This window comes from Nipponia nippon, unplaced genomic scaffold, assembly GCF_047370975.1.
Source record: "Nipponia nippon isolate SJK-2023a ecotype South Korea unplaced genomic scaffold, ASM4737097v1 scaffold_5, whole genome shotgun sequence".
Lineage (NCBI taxonomy): Eukaryota > Metazoa > Chordata > Aves > Pelecaniformes > Threskiornithidae > Nipponia > Nipponia nippon.
The window spans coordinates 77,900,877-77,924,749 of NW_028262369.1; the positions used below are offsets into that span (position 1 = coordinate 77,900,877).

At 35.2% G+C, this 23,873-nt stretch overlaps 1 protein-coding gene across 3 annotated transcripts in view; it reads left to right on the forward strand.

Annotated features, from left to right (window-relative positions):
* Window positions 1-23,873, forward strand: part of TLK1 (tousled like kinase 1) — a 70,021-nt gene that overhangs the window by 26,092 nt on the left and 20,056 nt on the right. For all 3 annotated transcript variants that reach the window (XM_087732865.1, XM_087732864.1, XM_087732866.1), the window contains exons 3-11: window positions 3,272-3,343; window positions 9,067-9,142; window positions 11,715-11,761; window positions 12,128-12,214; window positions 13,313-13,402; window positions 14,258-14,350; window positions 15,574-15,684; window positions 17,431-17,567; window positions 18,828-19,016. In XM_087732865.1, the coding sequence (XP_087588991.1) occupies window positions 3,272-3,343; window positions 9,067-9,142; window positions 11,715-11,761; window positions 12,128-12,214; window positions 13,313-13,402; window positions 14,258-14,350; window positions 15,574-15,684; window positions 17,431-17,567; window positions 18,828-19,016 (902 nt within the window). The remainder of the gene's footprint in view (window positions 1-3,271; window positions 3,344-9,066; window positions 9,143-11,714; window positions 11,762-12,127; window positions 12,215-13,312; window positions 13,403-14,257; window positions 14,351-15,573; window positions 15,685-17,430; window positions 17,568-18,827; window positions 19,017-23,873) is intronic.

The window sequence follows — 23,873 nt, forward strand, 5'->3', positions numbered from 1 at the left end:
GAACATTGAATAGCAGGGCTTTGTTACCTTCCATGTGTCATATACTACCCGTCAGTTGATACATCTGCAAAATAAATTTGCCTTTATTAAAAATTTGGTTCAAGTTGCTAGCTTCAACTTCCAAGACTGATTTCTGCAATACCTTTGCCTAGCCAGAGGTACTCCATTTTGTATTTGTGCATTTGAATGTTCTTCACCAAGTGTAGTACTTAATAAACTGATGTTAAAAAGGTATAATACTGATTTTTAGGCACATTTCCCCCATGACCAAAGTACTTTTGAATTCTGTTTCCAAAGTGTTTGCAGTGCCCTCATATTTTAAGTATTTTACACAAACTTGGTTAGTATTTTTCACTTCCTATTCCACATTTTAATTACCACTCTAAATTACAGAAAAAAAAAATACTACCCGATAGCGGACATTGATGAAATTTCTGGAGACATGTGATGTATTGATGACTATTAACAAACTACAAAAAATTGAAATGAGCGCATAGGGATCTTGCATCACATTTTCTTAATTTGTTTTTGAGAATGACATGAAGGTAACTGTCACAAAGCTGTAAAAAAGATGACATCACTTCTGTTACTACCATCTTAACCAAGAAGGGGGTTAAATGGTCAGGGGAAGGAATCAGGTTGGATTGACACAGTGTGGTTGATGCACTGTTGTTTTATCTTTTTATTTAATTGCCTTCTAATTATGACTGCAGAAATGTATGCTTGCCATATCTTATGATTAAAATCAGATAGAGACAACAAACCCAGTAATTCTGGCCCATCTTTGTTTCTTTCTTCCTTGGGTTCTCTAGTACTACTTACTCTACTAATTTATTAGCTCATTATAATTGCTTAGGTAATTGCTCATAATTCAAATGACTATTTGTCCTTTTTCATTACTAGATCTGTACCTTCTTTTAACTTCATTTAACTTTTAGGGTATTTATAAACCCTTCTATTAGTTTTTGATACAGCTCTGTTGGTCCCTTGCCTTATTGCCAGTCTTTTCTTCTCAGAATCTGTCTACTGCTGTGTGTGTAATACATTTTCTTTAAAAGTAATTATCAAGTTTCTTGGAGTTCCTTTTCTTTAAACTTTGATCCCCTGTGAGTCCCTGCTTAGCATTTCCATAAATCTATTTAAGTCTTTTTTTGTTGTCTGTTGTTCAACTGATTTCACTTTTACCCAAATTACATTCCACTTTCAGGTTCTCAGTTTGTTCATCCAAATTAGCCAGAAAACAAAAAGAAATTTTTAAAACGGTTAATTTCCTTTCTCACTCTATCATGTAAAACATAAATTTCTTGTCCCTGACACATTCCAAGATCTATTTGAACAGATAATTGTATCGCATCCAGTTGGTTTCCAAATGGATAGCTGGATAAAGTTATTTTGTTGGTTTTTTTTCTTTTAACGCTTTGATAATTGTTTGCAGAAGATACTACCACCACTGTCTTCTGATTGATGCAGATCCTCACCTAAGACGCTCTTCTTACGTTTGACCAGAAATATTCCACAAATGATCCTCAGTATACAGTTCAATGTCTCATCTTTTTCCTGCTTACTTTTTGTTTGGTTTTGGGAGGCAGGGAGGTAGAGGGGAATACCAATATCTAGGCCAGTGATTTATCCCACCATCAGTAAAATTGTGATTATATCAGTTTTGTTTGTATTTCTTTTATTTCTGACTATTCAGTGTATCCAAGCAGATAACATGAAGTGTAGTAGCTGATCTGGACTGTGTTTGGAATATGCTTTATTGGTTTTTTTAATATAGTCTTTAGTCTTGGTGAGGGATGTTGAGAGAGGCTTATCTGATTTTTATTAAATAACCTGATTAAACCTTTCTGATCTGCTGTGCAGAGGTAACTGGGAAAATGTGATGTATAAATGTGATCTCCATTGGTCTGCTTTCACTTTGAAGGCGAAAAACAGAAAACTTCCTCTTCACATACATACCCAAATCCACACGTACCAAATTCTCATTTTCCTAACCTAGCAAGACAATACAGAGGTTGCAGCTGCACTTACTGGTTATTTTCGGAAATGTTCTAGGTCGTTATTCTTCTAGTAATTAAGTTGAGATGGACTCTTAGTTATTGGGACTACTATTTTGAAAGCTTACCCTTATCTACTGTTTTGCTGAAGACTTTTGGAATTGTTGGGGGTAAAAAAGCCCATCATCTTCAAGCTTTTTCAGTAAGCAAGGGTGGAAGTATGACTATAGCTTACTCCAATGACCAAATACTGAGAGATCGCAAGAACTCCATATAGGCATTTCTATACTAGAGACTGCCTGGGGAGGGAGGGGACGCCCTGTGGATTTAGTTAACATTTCTCCAGAAATTTGAATTCAGAGATGATCTAGTTATTCAGAAGATGTCACAGATCAGTATTGTCCTGCAAACTGATGCAGGGCTAGAATTTAATGCTTTGAAGCAAGCTGAGTGTTTGCCTTGGAACTAGTTGTTTCACTTCACAGTATTTGTTCTGCCTTCCTATATGGAAGAGAATAATCCAGCGGTATAAGATTTTTTTTTTTCTTTTAATAAAAAGAAGCTCAACTGATGTTGGCATTTTTTGTTATGTGAATGTGGAACAGACTCTTTCAATAAAATGTCCTTGTCATTCTGTGTTCAGAAGATCTCTGAATAAATCAGACTTAGAAAATTTCTAAATAAGTATTGTAACTTGAGACTATTTCACGGTTTTTATCTTTTTTTTTTTTTTTCCTCACTAGTCTAAATTTGTTACTTTGGAGAAAATGGTTTGTTTTAAGAATGTAGAATAATATTGTCAATAGGTTGTAATTTTCTGTCAGTGAATGGATTAAGAAAAAAAACAACTTTGCAATAGCCTAGTATCTGTTTTGGAGAAAATTAAACCCTCTTTCTTTGAAAAATGAAAATTTTTAGTAGTCTTCAGCACTTTCAGTAATATTGGCTTTTTAAGCCCATTCTGTGGAATCATTTAGTAGGGTTTTTCATTGGATGTTTTGCTATTCCCAAATAAGACTGAAACATTTCTGAATGTTCTAGGTTTTACTTGGCTTAATAGCAATGAAAATACAGAATTTACTGTGCCCTGTCAAAACATCCACCTGTCAAACTTCTTATCCCCCTTGCAAGTCACAAGTGCTCTATAGTTAATCAATTTTTGATGCAAGCATGAAATTTTATTACTGTTACTTGTTATAACTGTGAGTGATAATAGTGGATTAGCTGTTTTATAAATCTGTATATAATGTTTAGTATTTTACTTGTCTTGATAGGCCTCAACAAATAACGAAAGTTCAAATCACAGTTTTGGAAGCTTGGGATCTTTAAGTGATAAAGAATCGGAGGTAAGTATACAGGGCAGATTCATTATTACCTAAAAATTTTAATGCTAACAAGTCATAATTTTATATTGCACTTCGATGCCTTATTTTATATAGAAACTTTTAAAGTAAAATGCAAAATACACAGCTAGATAGGAAAAAGCATACGTTACTAAAAGATACCATCTCTTGGAAGAGGAGACATGACTTTATGAAAGTTTCTTTGGATTTTTGGTCATGAAACTAGTTGCTTCTGCTTCTTTATTATCTATGTAGTCATGCTGTGAGGATACATACAGCTTTTGGAGCTGAAAATGCTTAAACAGTTTGCTGTCCTTTGTTTAATAAGTAATAAAGTTTTCATCAGCACAGATAAACTTTGACTAGTCTTTGGCTGCATCTTTGAAAATACTCTAGAAACTAGTTTGTTATGTTTTCTTTAAAAATACAGATTTACTCCAAGGTCAGACAGTAGCTATCATCTGCATTGTAAAAGCTGCAGTTGTCACTGTGTATTTTCTTACCTAGTACCACTTCATAATCCAAACAAGGATTCATACTCTTAATAGGTCTTAATGTGCAGAGTGCTGACTTCCCTAGAGTAGATTTTCCTATTAGTGACCAGCATTGACATAGTTGCCCTAATGCAGCTCTTACAATTTACCTATTTTGGGGTCAGTGAATCCCTCTGACAGTTTTGCCTGTGTACACCACAGATTGGTAAGATAAGCAAGAGCGTGTTTCTAGCCCAGGCTAGACCTGTGTTTGAGTATGTGTCATGCCAGAAGGAGAGTTGTTTGGAATGTGCTTTTGACGTTATTTTCACATGGTAAAGCTTTATTTTGGGTCCTAATTGTTCATTCACTCAGTCACTACAAGACACTGTTTGATGTTTGCTTTTATACTGGGCTGACCAGCAAGTGAATTTAGCTGGTTCCCAAAACTAGTACCTTATAAATAAATGTTCTGTATGTGTGATTTCATGTTTTCCTTTTTGCAAAAGGATCTGCTATGTTTTTTTCCCCTTGCATTTCCCAGCTGGATTTACCTTTCAATTGTATATAGACTATTTTCTTAACCAGAAGAGTCTGTCTGCCTGTTGGTTTTCTTCATGGCTTTTCCTAGAAATACTTTGGGCAGTGTTGCAGTGATGCAGTCCTGATGTAGGTGTGGGAATGGAAATGTGCTGCAGTAGCCTGAAGGTTACAATGCATTATTGCAGTTCCTTGACAGAAAAACGTGTCTGTGAGTAGTGAAGTGATCTCAGAACACTGACTATACATGTAGTAACTTCTTGGTGTAGAAAAATGTTATTTTACAGTTGGATACATGAGATATGGAGGCAAGGTTTTTCCAAGGCATGTAAGTTTGAAAGTTCAACCCATGTCTTCAGTCTCTGCACAGTATTTTAACCTCAAGTCATCCTTCTGGGTAGGGATAATTTATTATTTTTTAAAAAAATATTCTAAAACTTGGATTCTAAAATAGAAATAGATTTTTTTTTTTCCTAAAAAGTCCCTGCAGAGATCTCCAGTGCACAGTGCTCCAGGTTTCTTCTGTGTTTTCTGAAAGAGGAGTCTTAATGACATTGGATAATGAAATATGATTTCTTGACCCATTTTCAGAAGTTGTCAGTTGTATTCACTTAAATTAAATTATAATTGTAATACCAAATATGTTAATAAGTTTTTAGAGTTTTGTTCTTAAAATAACATCTGGTTACTTACATGCTGTAATCCTATAAAAAGTACACTTTAGTTCTTAATATTGCAAACAGGTTGTGGGATTTTTTTATGTGTTTTTTTTTTTTTTTAATGGTGTGACAATGAAGGTTTCATAATAATAGGGAATTCCTCTTGTGGATGGTAGTGTAGAAATACAAAGACTGACTCATATGGGAAGCAGTGCCATCATTTGATGTTGAGAGGACTGTTGTATTACAATAGATTTTGGGAAGAAAAAAGAGTAGAAATGCAAATCTTAGAATCATTGAAATTAATTTCTAGCAAGAATGTCAGTTTCTGATCAAATTGTGATGGTAAATTAATGTCATCATTCTGTGCTTTCATCACTAAGTGGCACATTAAAAGAAAGAAAGTTTTTCACACTTAGTTTTCAAAACAAGGCAAGCTTCCCCCACACACACCCCTTTTTGTTTTTGTGGTGTGAATTTTTTCCGTTTTACTTTTTGCACACAGGATTGCAGAAAATACAACTATTAGAACTGTAGTTGTCTTTTTTTTCTGTCTGGTGGATGTATGAAGAGGGGCAGCTTATCTGAATAATAGTTTTAATTGAGATACTTCACAGAGGTAAACTTTGATCTGCAAAATAACTTGAAACCAGGCTTTATTCTGGATTCAGTTCAGCATTGTGAGCGATAAACATTAGCTGGATGTTTGATCGTAATATCCAGACCTGTATTCCAGTTTCTTTCGAAACGTATACGTTATTTTTATCTTATTAAATGCTTTGTTGCTGTGGTACATAGGTCTTAATTTGAGTGTGTATTAGGTACTTGTAGTTAAGATAAATCCTAAATTGGCTACCTCAGGTTGTGAACAAGTGCTTCTGGTAGTCTTCCAACATTTTGGCCTTCCCCAACATTCCTCATTAAAGTAGATTACTCCTCCTTGTTTTGATTACAAATGCATTCTTTTATTTATAGCTAGTATTTTCTATTCTCTGTAGATAATTAATTCTTTAAAGGAGGACAGCTTTGTCTGTGGCTTGATTTGTCCAGTTTGATTAGTTATTTAAATGTTTTGTTCTGCTTGCTGGTAGCTGTTTAGTTGCTGCGGTTCCCAATAATACAGAACCCTCATTATAAATGTAATTTCAGAAGTAACTGAAGGTTTGATCTAATTGGAATTTATCATGTGTTGCAGAGGACCACAGCACTGCTGTATTTGTTTGCTGTAGTTGTAAAGCTTTGAGGGGAGGGTAGGATTTAGAAGAAAATAATTGGGAAAACTATCAACTCATTCATTCATTATGCAGATGAAAAATATTAACAACTAAAAAAATTATAACTATTAAGCGTAATGGAGATTTAAGTGTTGATAGACAAAAAATAAAATTTGATTTTATTACACATGATTTTAATTTTTTTTTCCCTCTACAAAAATAACTGCCTGAGTTATGCTGTTACCGGTTCTACAATAATGGTGGAAAATATTTAACTGTACATAAAATATATAAAAATACTTATCTGACTATTTTTTTAAAGGACATTAACTAGTTGAGAATTGGTACTTAGAAATGTTTATTTTATAATAGAGGATGCAAAAAGCCAGGATTTAAAATTGTAAATGTAAAGAGAAGGCTTGGGGGAAGCACATTAAAATTGAGGGCTAAACTAGGATCAAGACCATGATGTATGAGGCTGTGTTAATATGCCAAGCTGTGGGTAACTTTAACATAGCTTTACAATCTAACTTTGGATAACTTCAAAACTATTTTGTCTTGCTTATGACATAGTGGGATTTTAATCTAAATCTTGGCTACGTGTACATCCTTCTGAAGTGACTGAAAGTAGCTTCAGTCTTCTTTTATCAGGGGGATACTCCTCAGCCCCATTAGTCTTAAGTTTCTTGTAATTCGTATGGTTCCATTCATTAGAAAGGATTTTGGAGAACATTTTCTAGTGATTGATGTATGCTGTACATTGCCATGTGAATATTGTACTTAGAAAAGGTGAACATGACCTTGTTGGGTAGCCTCATTAGTAACCTCATTAGTGTGCTAATACTTTTTCATTTGGAAGGTTAAATTAAACACTGAAAGAAATCAGAAGAGCTTAAGGAAGTAGATATTTATTAATTATTTGAGTTTCAGTTTTAAAACTATAAACATCTTTAAATGCCTGGTTTTTAAATACAAGACCAGTCACTGCAGTTGGAAACTAATTTTGGTGGGGGAAATCTTTAAATTTTTAGTGATTAATTAGCTTTTAAACAACTTTTTTTTTTTTTTTTTTTTTTCCTTGATATGGTAGGTAAAACTGACTACATTAGAATGATAACTGCAAAATTGAAATCTGGAAAATTAAGAATAACATGAAAATGCTTGGCTAAATAGTTTCAATTCAGTTTTGTGGAAAGATAGCTTAATGTTACCTATCTACCTGGCAGTAGTTGCAAATTATTAAAGTAATATTTCTAAGCTATGCTTTCTGCTTTTAGAATCTTATAGTCTGAAGATAACTTCATTTCCAAGGATCTGTATTGTACAGTTTACTAATATAGAACAGCACTGTAAAAGATGCAGATTTTTGGTTGGAAGAGTTTATTTAAAATAAAATGTATGTAATTTGAACTTCATTTGTAGCTTGATAATACAACAGTTACAACTGTAAAACTTCCAAAGGTGTTTTTAAGAAGCTATCCACAGAGCTAAAACTTCTAAAAAAATATATGGTATAGATAAGGAAGAACTTTCTTATCCTGACTATAAAAGAACTATCTGTTCTTTTATAGACTGACAATTTTCTACGGATCACAGGTAACTAAGTAGTTCTTTGTCAAAATAAATATTTTAGGATATTTCTAGTAAATTTATATTTTAAGATATCCATGTGAAGATTTTGAAACTGAAACATACTTGAAATGCTTTTAGTGATGGGTTGAAATTTGAAATTTGATATCATTTGCTGTATGGAAAAAGAATACTTTGAGCACAAAGTGACAAATGCAGTGAAATGATAAAATGATGGTATCATAAAAAAATGAAGCATCTTATCACTGATCTGAAATTTAGTCCAAGATATTAGGGACCATTGATTTCTTGATTATGAAAGAGTTCATGTAATGGCTTCTGTGCTTTCTCCAGTTACTGCTATGAGGCTGCTTGGAGGCTAAATACACACACAGCTGCAGTATCTTTTCCTTGAACCAAAGCAGCTTGTAGAATTTAACTTACACTGGGGAGACTAACTGGTTTGAATCCTCAGATCAAGGGAAGAGCAAATATAATTTGGAGATGCTTCTGATCACAGCCCTTTCTTGTTATCTGTGTTGTACATGCTGATTGTAGTTTCTAGGCAACTATATATAGTATGTCTGGAATAAAATTTTAACAGATCTGTATTTTTTCACTTATCATTGATGTTTTTCTTTGACTTTCTTGAGATACAGATATGATGGGGAGGGGACAATGATGCTTTCCAAGTGGATAGATACTCAAATTTTGAGCAATTTCTCTCTTTTTTTAAATCCTAAGCAGATTCTAAAAATCCACAGTTTATATTAGTTTGGAGATGACTTCTGCACTTCTGAAAATGAGTAACATTATTGGCTTCCTACTGAAGCACTAGAACTTTGTGTTTATACTGTGGCAGTGTGTAGAAAACACCATCAAGAATCAGCTTATTTCACTAAGTATTAAGCTTTAAAACAACCACAACTATAATCTGAAGATCTTGGTAAAATGTAGCCATAAGTGAAACCAAATTGGGTGTTCATAAACCCCATAATGGATGAAAAAGTATAATTGCTTGACAATTAATATGTAGAATTGCCTTTTGGGAAATTATTATTTCTCACTTTCTTAAATATCTTTTCTAGCTTCTATTTATCTGATTGACCAAGGATCATATTATCTGCTTTAACAAAGATCTGAAATTACACCCCTGCTGAATTGTGAAATCATGTTTTACGAATGAGGATTTAAATTTATTTCACAATTATATAGCAATAATATAAATAAACAGAGCTGCTGTTGGACCGTGTTCTTTTTGTTGTTTGTAGACTCCAGAGAAGAAACAGTCAGAACCCTCCAGAGGAAGAAAAAGAAAAGCAGACACTCAGAGTGAAAGCAGCCAAGGTAAACTAAAATGTAAATTAATTAGATAGCTATTGCATGTATTTAATCAAATTATAATGCACAGTTTTGACTGTTAGCCTTAAAAATTCTACATTTTTTGCTTGCATAACACAGGTGTTGGGTTTTGGATGATAAATTACGTATCCTTCTCCCCCCTCCCCAGTTAGTCACTGGAAGAGATGGGCAAGTAAAACCTGACCTGGGCTGGTAATTGCCCATAAGAACTGTGTGCTGCTGCATGTGTAACTTGCAGCTACGATACACTCTGTGTACTTCCTAAGAACTGTAGCAGCTCTTCTTATCCAAAATACCTTTGTTGTTTGTATTTCTTTTCAGTAGGTAAGGGGGAAAAGGGATTACAGATTATAATATCTGATTGCCTGTTTTTCAGGTATATTTAAAAATTGAATTTTATTCTTCCTTTTCTATGGATTATTGTACAGTGTAGTTGTCTAGAGGGATGGGGAGATTGGGATGAGACCAATTTCCAATTTAATATTTACGAGGCATAGTTTTTGTTGTTCCTCTCTTTAATGTGACTTTTGGGTGAGGTATGGTGGAAATTTAACCTTAAAGACAAAATTCATCAAAAGGGGAGAGGAAATAGTTTTGATAACATCTGTATTAGCTTTTTTTGTTTCTAACTGAGTAGGAAATGTCACTTCAGATACATATCAATGGGCTCCATATCTGGAAGTCTTCATGATGCAACATGCTATTAGTAGAAGAATTATGTAGTTTGACTAAAATTAATTTCTTTGTAAGTGTTGCTTCATGGAGACCTTCTTTGTTCAAAGAACTTGAATGAAATTTCCTATTTTCATTGTTCTAGTAGCCTATCCTTCCTGCTACCAATGAGAGTTGAAATTAGAGATGATAGAAATTCTAGGAACTTTTTGGCATAGACAACATGATTATAATGTCTCATAATTACTATTTTACTGTCAGCAGCAGTGAAACCGAATAGTCTGCACTGCAATATTCTCAAGGAACTGGCCTAGGAGACTGCAGCATATTGGAGTGGTACAGTGCAGTTGAAGCACAGCAAATACTGCTGTTGTATTGAAAAAAGGAACAAGAGATCCATCTCTTGTATGTTGCATACCTAGGATTTTGACTTCGTAATATGCAAAATAATCCATAAATGTTGAAGAAAAGTATTGTTTAGAACATGGAGGTAATTGGAAAGCAGGATAAAATCAGTGTAAATCTATTCATAATTGGCTGTGCCAAAATAATTTGATTTATTTCTTCGGTGTAGAGTTCTGTAACGTGACATAGAATAGATTTTTCTATACTGAAAAGGAATGCAGTCTCCCATTTATCTGGATGAAAGCAAATTTTTATTTGATAAAGCGCTATATGAGAATTAAGCATGAAGACAGAAATCACTAGCAGAATTACAGGGTAGGTAGAGAACTGGCTAGAGGGCAGTAGCAGTGATATGTATGCTAACTGGGTAACTACTGGAGGAGTTAGCTGTGTGCTGTTCTAGGTCTGAATTATTTTATCTAAACATTTCTGTAAAAAGTCTTGGCACAAAAAGGGCTGCCAAATGTTTCTGTTTCTTCATTGCGTTTCTTAGTGACACAAAGTTATGCAGCAATGCCAATACAGAGGCGTAGTGGACTAGCAAGAGTTCTTCAGGGGCGAAGCAATAGAAAAGCTTGAAAATCTCTGCTAAAAAGTCCAAAATTACATTTTTGGACCTACGGGTAATGATCTCCTAATTTATTGCAAAAATTTCTTTCTATAAAGAAAAAAAACTTTGAACAATGGTCCATTTTCAAGATGTCTCCTAACAGGTAGTCTAACCTGTACAAGAGACAAATAGTGTCTTAAAATTTACCAGTCATCTTGGGGCCAAACAGAAGAAAGCATTTATGCCATTGGGTAAGGCATTGGTGCGATCTCTGGAATGCCACATATGGGTCAGGTCCTCACATCGAAGAAAGGTTAATTCACATTGGTGCTCCTGACGTCTCAATACTGATTAAGATAAAAGAAATTCTACTCTCTCATTCTGCTCTGTTTATCTCCCTAGTTAACCCTGTGAGTTAGCCGATTCATAGTCAGGTTTGAGGAATGGAAATACTTGTCATCCTCCATGCCCGCACTGTTATTGGCACTTAAGGAAGTCCTTGGGCTGGACATTTGGGCACTTGGAGCATATGATGTTAAGAGATTTGGTGAACTTGATGTTTTGGAAGTGGGTGAACTTTGAGATAGTGCTTGAAAAGGGGAGGGACTTAGCAATAAAGGTTTGATCTGTAGGGTGAGAGATGAGTTTCCTGTTATCTAGAAGAGGTCTAGGCTGGCTGCTAAGTCTACGCTAATCTGGTTTAGGAATTGAAGCGTGGTTTAATTTCTGATTTCTCAATGAATGGAATATGCAAATCTCTTCTTTGTGGCCAATCCCTTAATTATCTACATAGGGAGATCACGTATTAGCACATCAAAGAGAACCAATTAACAAGCGGTAAGACTTTGCTATAATTACTGTATAGGTAAAAATGTAAGACACGAAGTAATTTATTTAATCAATTCTAATGTATTAATGTACTTGTTTCAGGAAAGAATATTGGGGGACGTGGTCACAAGATCAGTGACTATTTTGAGGTAAGGTTTTTGTGTGTTTGTAAAATTTACTTTAGCTTTAAAATATACTTTTAGCTTTTTTTGGATGTTACAAAATTTTTCCTTGTAATGGACAGCCCTCTTGAGAGGATACTTTTTCTTCTTTATGTAAGTTTATGAGTACTAAACCTTGAAGTAGAGATACAGTGGTCTCTTGGTGCAGCCTGAGCTAAAATACAAAAACCATTTTCTTTCATGCTTTTCTTTTAACGGCCAAAGGCTACCCTAATACAAGTAATACAGTCTAACTTACAAATTCTGTGTACAGATGAGCTGTATCATTCAGTAGATGTATGATGTATTTTGATAAGAAGATTGACTAATTGGAGGGCCATATCTTCTCTACAGTACCAAGGTGGAAACGGCTCTAGTCCAGTGCGAGGCGTACCTCCTGCAATCCGATCTCCTCAGAATTCACATTCCGCTCCTTCTTCTGTGAGTTTGTGAACTTCATAGCTGCTGGAGATACTTTCATAGTCTAAAAGTAGCATAATTGCTAAAGGAGGGGAACCTGGGAAGGAATTCATTCTTTCAACAGCAAGAAAAAGAAAAGGATCAAGTTAAATATTAAAACTAAAATTTTCTCTTAACACTGGGACTTTTTTCTAAAACATAATTTTTAAATACAAAGTAATTATGTTTAACGTTGAGTGAATGTTAAAATGTTCTAACGATATCTGTTCACAAGCCTCAGACAAAAAAGGGGAGGATGTTTGTTACTTACGAGGAAACTGAACCCCTAACTCAGGCCTTCAAAAGCTCAGTTTTTGATAAATCATAAGTTTTTAAATAAATGACACCTAATTTGCCTGTACCCTTTTAAAATTGTCTTCGTTGGTCATGCTAATTAATTTTTTTCCTTCTCATATGCAGAATTTCAGTGTTAAGCATACCCACATGTGATTTTAAATGGACAAACAGATTCTGCCAGTTACAGAAAGGATTTGTTTTCTCTGCTGGTAGACCTCAGCTTTTATTCCATGTACTTTCAACTTCAGGCATCCTCTTAGTCTTGGTAACAGTATGGAGTGTAATACAGATTGTGGAATTTGGCTTGAAAACAGTCTCATTCACACAAGCTAGTGCGTTTTGGGAAGTTTCAGTAATGGGATTTGTGTTCTGATCTGCACTAGCTTCTTCCCCTTTCTGGTTCTCCCATGGGAAATAACCACTCCAAAAATAACTCACATTACTGTATTTTTGAGTTGTGAAAGCTTAGAATCAGAAAAATAAGTCTCTGTAAGACTGACATCACTTTATGTCAGTCTTGTATTGTCATAAATCTTTCAGTCTGTTTCCCAAAAGTGACACTGACTTTTCTCAGAGAATATATTGCGCCCTTTCTAAACTGCAAGTGATATATAACAGCATAGTGATAGCTCTCAATGCAGTGCTCCAAGTAGTATCTTCTGTAGTAAAGATACCTTATTTCTCTATTCTACATTATTTTCTTGCCAAGAGTTGTAAACAAGGCTATGTTCATTATTGAATATTACACTTGTATCTAAAATCCTTTGTTTTCATGCATTCCAGGTTCGACAGAATAGTCCTTCTCCTACTTCATTAGCTTTCGGGGACCACCCTATCACGCAACCAAAGCAGTTATCTTTTAAAATTACTCAGGTAACTATTTTTGAGTAGAGCTATCCCATATCATTTCTGACTATAGGAAAAACTAATAGATATGTTCATTTGTTTGTCTTTCAACTTCTAAACTCGTAAAGGCTTTCAAAAGCTTTGCTTTTTACAGTCCACCAAAGTGTTTTTCTTTTAAGTTCAGCAGCTCATAATTTAAATCTCTTTCAGTAGTTTTGTGTTCTGCACTTGCTCTGCTTCCAACATTGCACTTTATGACTAGGTAGATGACCACATCATTGGTAGGCTTTTGCTCAAGATTTTAGCTGTTGTGCGATCTTAGAAGTAGAGGCTGCTCTTTCAGGCAGTATTTGAAGTGACAGCTGCTGTTGTCATATTGCATTTAAAATATGACATTGAAGAAGAAAAATGAGATGGTAATCAAAATGATGAAGATACAGTTCTGTCTTGACTCTTAAAAGTCGAAAGCAACTGTTTTATCTGTTCTGCCATTTCTGATGTGATCTGTTCTATCTTTCACAAGTTAGTCAGAACAAGACTACTTCACCTGTTGACCAAATACAGAGAATTTAAAGTAATTAGCTGACATTTATGGTCTTGCCCTGTTTTATATGCTTTTTTGTGAACAATAACTTTTCAGTTAGTGATGAAATCTTTTAACACTGTTAGTGGTTTGTCCCAACTGTTCGCAGTCATCCTCATGAAGAGGGAAGGCAGTTTTGGATAAGAACCTTCCATGTCACTTTCAAAACACATGAAAATAGGATGTGCCGGTCTTGCCGAATGTTTTAAAGTAGTTTATTTCTCTACATAACAAACATGAGAAAAATAATGCTGTAATTGTTAAAGGAAAAGATAAATATTTCAAAATGTTCTTTTTAGACTGATCTCACAATGCTGAAACTAGCTGCACTAGAAAGTAATAAAAATCAAGACTTGGAAAAGAAAGAAGGTCGTATAGATGACTTACTCAGGGTAAGTGTTAGACATGCGGTAAAGATATTCAGAACATCAGGCAGTGAATCTGAGGCAAATATTTTAAATGTTTGAATAATCCTTGTTTTTAAAAATTACCCTGAAGTTACCTAAATTAAAAGGTGAAACAAGTTTTTAATTTCTGTAAATTTTTTTTCTGAAAATTGGAGAAGTCTGTAAAATTAAATGCATAAGGGTTTTTTTTTCTGCTTCTGTGCTATGACTTGTTAGTCATTAAATGTTTATAGACTTTCTGAAGGTACCAAAAAAGCTGATGCTGTTTTGCAGGCAGTTGATTAATTCCTTAAGTTGATAATATAATTTCACGTAACAGGTGGGTTTTTTGTTGTTCTAATTATGAATAGCAGTTATCAGCGGGACAACTGTTGGCAGTTTCAGAATGGAGGTGATTGTGACAGAAATTATTACGGGCAATAAATAACTACTTTTAATAAGAAACCTATGCTATAGTATGCTCTAAGACCTGTTTTCAGAAAAAAAAACTTAATGACTTCTTGAAAGAAGTGTTGGAGAGGTGATATATATAGAAATGTGAAACAAAAAAAACATATTCACAAGTCATAGTCTGTTTAGTGTTTATATGTAGACAAGTACATATTAACCCGTGCAATCATACATTATAAAATTGTACATGTAGACTGTTTCAGCACATGTTCAACAGTATGGGATAGACAAATCTAACCTTGAAAAATAATAATGTAGTTTTAAACAAAATAATATTTGTGTGGTTTTTTTAAGGTAATATGTTCTAACTATATTTAACTTAGGGAACTTGTTAAACTTTCTACTCAGATAATTGAAACTTTTATCATTGTAAATTTTTGTTTCCTTTTAAATTAAAAATGTTAGTATTTAACATGGCTTCGGCAATCAGATATAAAGGATCCAGAGCTAAAATGAAACTTCTGGTTTAACACTGAGGACTGGAAAAGTGATCGGTACAATGATTTATGTATTATTTATATGCTGAATGCTCTGTAAAACAGAATGCAGCTCAGTGTAAAGAAAACAAAAAAGGAAGCAAGACGTTCTTCTACAGATTGGGATAGATCTGTGAAATGCGATTTTTGCCTATATATATATACGTTTATGCATGTTCCTTACTTTAGTCATGTGAAGGTAGATACCTTTGTTTTCTGTGACAGCTGATTTAAAAAATAGTGTTTTGATATATCTTTTCATATTTTATACATATTTGTTAGGCTAACTGTGATCTTAGAAGACAAATAGATGAACAACAAAAGCTACTTGAAAAATATAAAGAAAGGTTAAACAAATGTATTTCAATGAGCAAGAAGCTTCTAATTGAAAAGGTAAGTTTACTGCTTTTAAAATGTTTATGATTAAAAACTGTGAGGGTGCTGTCGAACTCCATTATGATGCCTTCATTTTCACTTTAACTTTTTCTCATTAGTCTCTGAGGCTGAAACTTCATATGCATGGTCTCTGTCTGGCAGTAAGTGTTTTTATAAGCCTGAATAGGCAAAATAAAATATTGAGCCTTTTTCAGATCGTGGAAAATGTGCCTTTTTTAATTTAAGGGGGAGGGGTCCTATCATGAGTAATTCAGATACAGCAAAGCATAAAAGATAAGAATTTAGGATGTGGCCAATTTTCAGGACAAACTTTAAGAATAAGATTATAGTGAATGAAAAAAATTTCTGAACATAATCTGTTGTGGAGAGGAGATGGATAAAATCTCTTTGTGAGACTCTTAAGTGGCTGAGACAATTTTTGATCTAAAATGAGAAAATGCTATGTTAGCTCAGAATTAATGGAAACAAGGAACTGAAGGTGACCGTTTACCTTCGTACTACCATGAAAGAAATATTTATTTCAAATTTAATGCCAGTTATATTTAAACTAGCAGCAATTTCTTAAAAGACAAGGTTCTTGTTTCTCTCTCTCTCTTCTTATAAATAGCCCTAACAAAAAGTGAATAGAAAATCAGCTTATTACAAATCAGGATACAAAAAAGTTTAAGGTAAACAGCCAAGTCTGTTCCCTAACACTAGCCACTAGATGCTGCTGTCAGATATAAGGGCACAAACTGATCTGTTAGAAGATTATAGAGAGCTTCCTCCCTAGCATGCCATAAATAAATTATTGCAGTCCTTTTTAAGTTCCAGCATGAGCGGAATGCAGGGAAAACATGCATCAGATCTGTTCAGCATGATGCTAGGTGGGCACCTTCAGACTGAGAATATCACGTAGGCCGTTTTTTGTGAAAGGTCATGCAGGCCTCCTCTTCAGTCTGGAAGTCTGTTTGCACAAAGATCCTTAATTCTGTCAACTTCTTACTTCTTTTTGTATGTGTGTGTGTGTGAGAGATTTTGGGCCATAGGCTTTTCTTAAGAAGCAAGCATTTGTAACAATTAAAGAAGTTTCTGTCCATCAGCAGTGTTCACAGTGCTCGCTCTTCTTGTGCTGAAGCAGGCTAGGCAGACTCAGTCACTTATCACATCCCAAGGATGCTTGTGGTAGTAGTGTGGTTCTGAGAAGGGCATCTGCTTCTATTACTGCAAGTGAATATCTGATTGCAGTTAGGTCTACCTGCAGTGCATTCCCACGTCCAGATTCCTGAGCTCAGTCAGTTTGGTACAAGTAGTAACATAGATGCTCTGTCAAGGGAGTTTCCAGGCTAAGTATAGTAGGTGCACTCTTTCTGATATCTAAGCAGGCACATTTAGCATAATAGACATGTACAGACATAATCTTAATTATATGCCTGTATGATGCTGACACTTTTAGCAGTTTCGCTGTATTTACAAATAAAATGTTTTGTTAATCATGAAGAATGGCGAACTTTATAGGAAAACTGAGTCAAACTCAAATTTTTTTTTTATGCACAAATCGTCATTACTACCAATTCTGACAACTGCAGATGTTTGAGTTCTGCAGAAATTAGTATAAATGGAGTAAAGTAATAAAAGATATTTTCATCTACTCTCCTTTTATCCCTCCCTTAGAAAGTTGTTGGAGGAAAAAAACCTGAGTGTTTTACTGACTTTTTGAACACTTCAGTATTACTAAATATGAATATTTTTTTGTTTTCTTAGAGCACACAGGAAAAGCTGGCAAGCAGAGAGAAGAGCATGCAAGACAGATTACGCCTGGGGCATTTTACAACAGTTCGTCATGGTGCTTCATTTACTGAACAGTGGACAGATGGCTTTGCATTTCAAAATCTTGTGAAGTTAGTCAATGCTATGTTCTTAAAATTCTCACTAATTGTTAGTTCCCTCTAGTGGATTTTTTTATTACTAAGGTTCTGGGATTGGAGCGTCTTTTCATACGTTGTATTTTGCTTTGCCTTTTGAAGACTTGAGAATACAGTACAGAACTCCCTTATCAACTGAGAGAATACTAAGGCTGGGTGTCTTTGAAAGACAGTTTGGCTTCACTTGATTTTAACTATCCTTAGAAAAGCACAAATGTCCTAAATGAGCAGTACATAATTATTCAGCTCAGCTGGTAGAAAGAGCTATAAAACTAAATCAGTTATTTTTCAAGCAGCTAACTGTGTATCACTGGTGATCATTGGGACAGATGAGGTCTGTGAACTTCTTATTGGTCGCATAGGCACTGCCTGTGCATCCATCACTGCAGCAGCTTTTTCAGGCATCCAGCTCCTCAGTGCCATGCAGGAGGAGTGACAGATTTCGCAGCCTCAGGTAGGGTCTAGTGCAAGTGGATGGGGGAAAGCAGCCACCTGGGAAAGAGCTGCTGCAACAGGTATTTCAGCAGAGATGGGGCCAAGGAAAAGGGGTCTGGGAGACCATCAGAGATGGTGATAAAATAATTATGCAATGCCTCAAAAGGTGTTCTTTGGTAATGAGTCTGATTCAGACTTTAGGGAGAGAGAGAGAAAGAAAGAGAGAGATAAAAAAGTAATTCACCAAGATTTTAGTTTTTGAAGGGCAATATGTGCAATATGTAGTCTTAGCATTATGTGATTGCCTAGGGCATTGGTTTTTTAAGGCAATCTTAAAAACAATCTGTATATGTGTTTTGCATAAAAGCTGTAATTGTTTGCCATACAACCAAACTGATTGAGGAATGGTCAGATCAAATTCAGTATTTGGCCTATAAGAATCAAGTACTCTCTATTGATTCTGTTACATTTCTTTTGATGGTATAAAAGAAGGTATCCAGCAGCTCAGATATGTTTTTTTTCTTTTTCTAGTGCAGAAATCATGTGTAGCACTTTCAAAAACAAAACAAAACAACCCCAAAACAAAAAAAACCCACCACATATTTCAAAAGTATATTGTGCCAAAACTTTAGCAAAATTTTTCCACCTCATGAAGAACATTGGTGTTCTTTTTGCTAGGAAACATTTTCACATGTACAGTAAGTTTTCTAAAAATTTCTTAATGCTTTATCAGTTAAAAAGATAGTTCTTTAAATATGCAAAATGATGATACTTTAATAAAGCTTTTTTTGGGGTTTACAGGCAGCAAGAATGGGTGAATCAACAAAGGGAAGACATTGAAAGGCAAAGAAAGCTCCTGGCCAAGCGAAAGCCTCCAACTACAAATAATTCTCAGGCACCATCTGCCAATTCTGAACCCAAGCAGAGGAAAAATAAAGCTGTGAATGGGGCAGAAAACGATCCCTTTGTTAGACCCAATTTACCACAGCTGTAAGTTTAACATTTCAATCAGTCTTTTACATAAATTCTCAGATATTGTCTGTGTGAGTTCTATTCAAATAACAGCATAAAAAGACACTCAGTATATTCAGCAGCTATATTCTCACTGAGGACTTGCTGATGTTAGGGAAATTTGCACCACTGCCTATGAAGATGTCGTACAATTGCCCAATTTATTTTTGGTAAAGTCACCAGAGAAAGGCCCATTCTGTGTTTATGCAATGTTCCTTCTGTTTTCCTGATCTAGAGGAGTCCTTATTCTGGCTTCCTACTCTTGTAATGTCACTGATACCTATTGAACTTTTCTTGATCTACATTGGTTTAGGAGCCTCTCCTTTAGGTAGAGATCATTTCATTTTTCATATGACAGTCTTTAGCTGACAAGAAAAGCTTTTTTTCAGCCTTTAGTATTTGAAGACGTGTCTAGAAACAAATGGAATTTTTTTTTTCCCCCTTCTGAATGCTAGATCCTGAGAGCAACTGTCAGAAGTTACTGATCCCATTTCACATATTGACAATGTTGAAATTTTTTGTCATTTAAACATAAAAATTGAGAGCTATCAAAGAATTCTCCATTTTTCAAGTGACAATTTTTCCTGCAGACAGAAATGGCATAATTCAAGGCACAGACAGATGTGTTCTTGACATTTAATTTGAGTATTTCAAGAAGTTGCTGCTTGGAGATACTAGTTATTGCCCTTGATGCTAAGAGGCTGCAGCTGATAGTGTATCTGTTCCTAGTCAACTTAAATAAAAAGTAAATAACTAGGGTTAAAAAGACTAACAAATTAATCTGTGTTACTTTGCAAAAGTAGGCTACGTGTGTTGGACATGGTCAGCTCTCACTTGTGGAGGTAGTAATTTTTACCTCTGGGGGCAGGGAGTGGGTAAATTACTCTGGTTAGATCTGCAAAATACATGCGTTTGGACCATCAGTTTGAAGACAGCTGCATATATTTTGCATAACGCATCATTCTTAAAGTTCACATTGTGAAATTGTTTGGCTGTGACAAAAATATCATGAAAATACAGTAGTAAGGATGGCGATGTAAGCAAATCTTGATTAGTGTTACTTGTGTATTTTGGTAGAGAGCTGAAGAGTCATTGCTCAAATTGATTCTTTAGTACTACTTAGTGCCTACATTTCTTCTTCCTAGAACATAATTAATACTTCTGAATAGTATGGTAAAGATTACCATCATGTTAAAAATACATTTTTGTTTGAATGTAGTACCTCTTGTTATTAAAAGTTAACATTTAAATAATGGAAAAGACCTGAAAAATTACAGAACTTTTAATTTGCCAGCTTTTGGCCATGTCTTCATTCATGTTAAATTTCCATAATCTTATTGCTGCTTAAGGAGGTGATAAAGTACACATTTGGGAAAAAATACAGAAGACGTTCTAATTATTAAGTAGGACAAAATGAATTCCTGATAATAGACTTCTGAATATTTTCTGGTGTTATACAGTTTTAAATAATTTCCAAATGACTAAAAACTTCAAGTTTTCATTTTATTTGGATTAACCAGTTACATGTTAAATGGCACATGAAAATGATTGCTGGTTATGGAATTGCCAAGAGAACAATCAGAATTGCCCTTTTGTCTCTAATGCTAGCATAAATGTAAGCTATTATTGAATCAAAACTGTTTTGCCTTTAAGTGTCCTAATTTGATCATTATATAATCTAGATATGAGATTGCTTGCCTATATGGTAAGATTATAAATTTTGTTTCAGATCTTTTAGAAGGTCTTTAATATGTCCTGAGATCACAGAATCATTAAGCTGCATCATGCTCTTACACCTTTACTTGAAAGGGTTTTTTAAATGTTTGTATTTAGGATTTGTTGTAATTTTGTATAGCAGTATTATGTGTTGACTCCTCTCTGCTTCTCAGCACAGAATTAAATGTTTTGTGTATCTTGGTAAAAGTTATTAATTGTGCACTTCCATTTTAGAGTAAATTTGTCATCTGCTCTATGTGATTCCCTCCTATTAGATTGTGCTTATCACTGTTCCTGTGTTACTTTGAAAGTAATGATCTTAATTAGTATAGCCAAATGGAAGAGGTTCTGTTTTATATGAGGCATGGGGAAATGAAGAGCTGCTTGAGATTAATGATGAACTAAACCAGTAGTAAATCAGTACAACATATATGCAAGTGATTAGGCAGATCTTTTTTTTAAACAAACCAACAACTTGCTAGCAGTTGTTAGCAACAAGTGTGTCTACCACTGTGGTGTTTGCTTTAGAAAATGTCTCCAGCTGCAGGTATTGACAAGACAAAATGATCCAAAGCTTCGTAACAAGCACTATTATTGAAGCCCTTTCTGAAAACAGGTGTTAACTGTTTTGAAATGGATTGAAGGTGTTGCCTGAGGCATTCTTAATAAGGGCATTGTTTTAGTTTAGCTGAATATACTATGGTCTCTGATATGAATTTAAAAGCAAAATTTTTGCACTGAAGTTATTAGTATAAAAGTGGCCATCTGCCAGTCTCCTATGAGTGAATGGTGGGTTTCGTGTTTAAATAACATGCAACAGATGAGTCTAAACACTGTCCTGGTTTTCCATCTTTTTTCCCTTTTTGTGGCCCAAACCAAAACTAAAAAGTCGTTTCAATTTTGAGATCTCTTCTCTACTGAGAACAGTAATTTTATTAGCCTTACATGAAAGGAATAAATTGAAATATATTTAAAGAAAAAACATTTATTTGAAGTAGAGGTTGCCGCCTTAGCCCTGGAAAAATCTGTTTGAAAACTCTGTTCCAAATTCCTTGGAGGCTTGAGAAATTATAATGCTAGTCCCTGCTTCTTGGAAGCAGCTCTTATTTTACTAGACAATTATTTCTAGGAGCAATGTTTTATTTAGTTGAAGTGGTGTAGTCCTTCCTGTGCAGCTTCAGCCCTATCAGTTGTATTCACTTCCCAGTCACTTCTTCCTCTGCTTTCCAGTTCCTCCATGGGAGTCAGTGTGCATTCTTCTCCTTGCATGCAGTTTGGAATAGGAGAGCAGAGGGAGCTGGCAGAGTTTGTTACTGTAGCTGAACAAATGCATCATTTACAGGGAGCATTCTGTTCTGTATGGAACAAATAAAAATATTTTCAGAAACTTTTTCAGGCTGAAGTGCCAACACTGTGTCTGGGCTTTACAGGACAAGTAAAGACAGCTCCTTTCCTGAGGCAATCTCTTTCGAAGGCAAACATGGAAACAGTGGGCAAAAGGACCTCATGGAAGGCTTTGACTTGGTCAGCATGTGCCCATCCTTGTAGAAATTCGAGGAACTAGAGTGAGAATAAGGTTGGACCAAAAAGGAGCACTTCAGAAATTGTAGCCAAAAACTTGTGTTGGATGTGTGCATGGCTGTTTGGGGGCATGGCCGCATTCTGCTGTGCCTGTGTATCCAGGATGATTTTTCAACTGGGAAAAGGTGGGAGGAGAGATGACTGTAAATGTGCCAGGCTCGATTGTCATGACAACCAAGGAGCACGTGGCCATTTTGGTTTTTTTGTCTTGTCTGTACCCACTTGTAAGAGCATTTTGATCATAGAAGAGGGTTTTGTCTGAACTTGTGAGGAAGAAGCGCAGAGAAGATTGGTTAGGTCTACCCATGCATACTGTGTCAAAGCCTTTGAAATTTGGCTGTGAAAATATTGTTAAACAACTGGAAGGCCTGTTTTTGCTACTTAAAAAAAAATGTTTAAATTGGTGATAACCAAGCCTTTCAGGCCAGGTAAGATGTCCACTTTCTTCCAGCGACAAGTACAGGTGGCACATCACGGCCCTACACATCACAGGAAAATTACACTACATGCACAGAATATGTCCAGTGTTTTTTTGGGAATTTCAGGAATTCATTGCATGTGTATGATAGATCATTTGGCTGTAGACAGTTAAAATACAGCATTTATTGCACAGTAATTTTAAGCAGAAAAGATTGCAGTCAGGACCAGACTGTTACCAGATTAATTCATGCAACCTACTCCCAGCTGCTCTTCTTCCCCAGTGCTCCTCAGATTCACCTCAAGCCAACTTAAGTCAATTTAGTGGATGGCAGCAGCCAGTTTCTGGCGAACATCCCTCCCCTGTGCTCCTCAACCTTTCTTCCTCCACATCTGATGAGACTTGTGTGTCTCAGGTGATGGAGGAGTAACCCCTTCTGTGGGAAGTGATGGTGTCTCGTAGGTGACTTCTGTTTTCAGAAGGTGCCTCTGGCGTGCTGCCGCCTTGTGAAAGGCGGTGGGCGGGTGGATGCAGGTGGGAAGCAGTGGGCTGATGGGAAGCAGTCTCTAGGCTGGATGTTTTTAGCCTGTGCAGCGGGGTGGTGGCCTATAGCCAGAAAACAGACAGCATGCACACTGTCATTGTTTTACTACTATTTGTTGTATGCTATTTTAATATGAATATAAAGTACAGTATATTTATAGATAAAAAGTAATAAACTCCTACTTCTAAAAAAAAAAAGTAAATGTTTCTGACTAAGAGGGAATAAAGTTTTGGTTTTCATAAGTAAATGAACAAAATCCAAAGTGACTATGTCTCTGTACAGTTCAGCGTTTTATATGTCTTCCTCCAAAACGTGGTGGTCAGTAATGACAGTTTCAAATTGCTGTGAATCATGCTGTGCCTCTAATAGAGTTAGATTTGTAAGGAAATAAAAAAATGGAAAACAGTCATTTATTGGGATATAGCATGGAAATATGGAAAGAGTGACTTCAAATCTTAATGTTTTCAATATGACCTCTAACTTGTGCTCTGTGCTTGAGAGGGCTATTTAAGAACTTTTTGGAAGGCAATACTTGCTAGAGCTGTCTAGGCACTTTGTCATAACTCTGCATAGATAG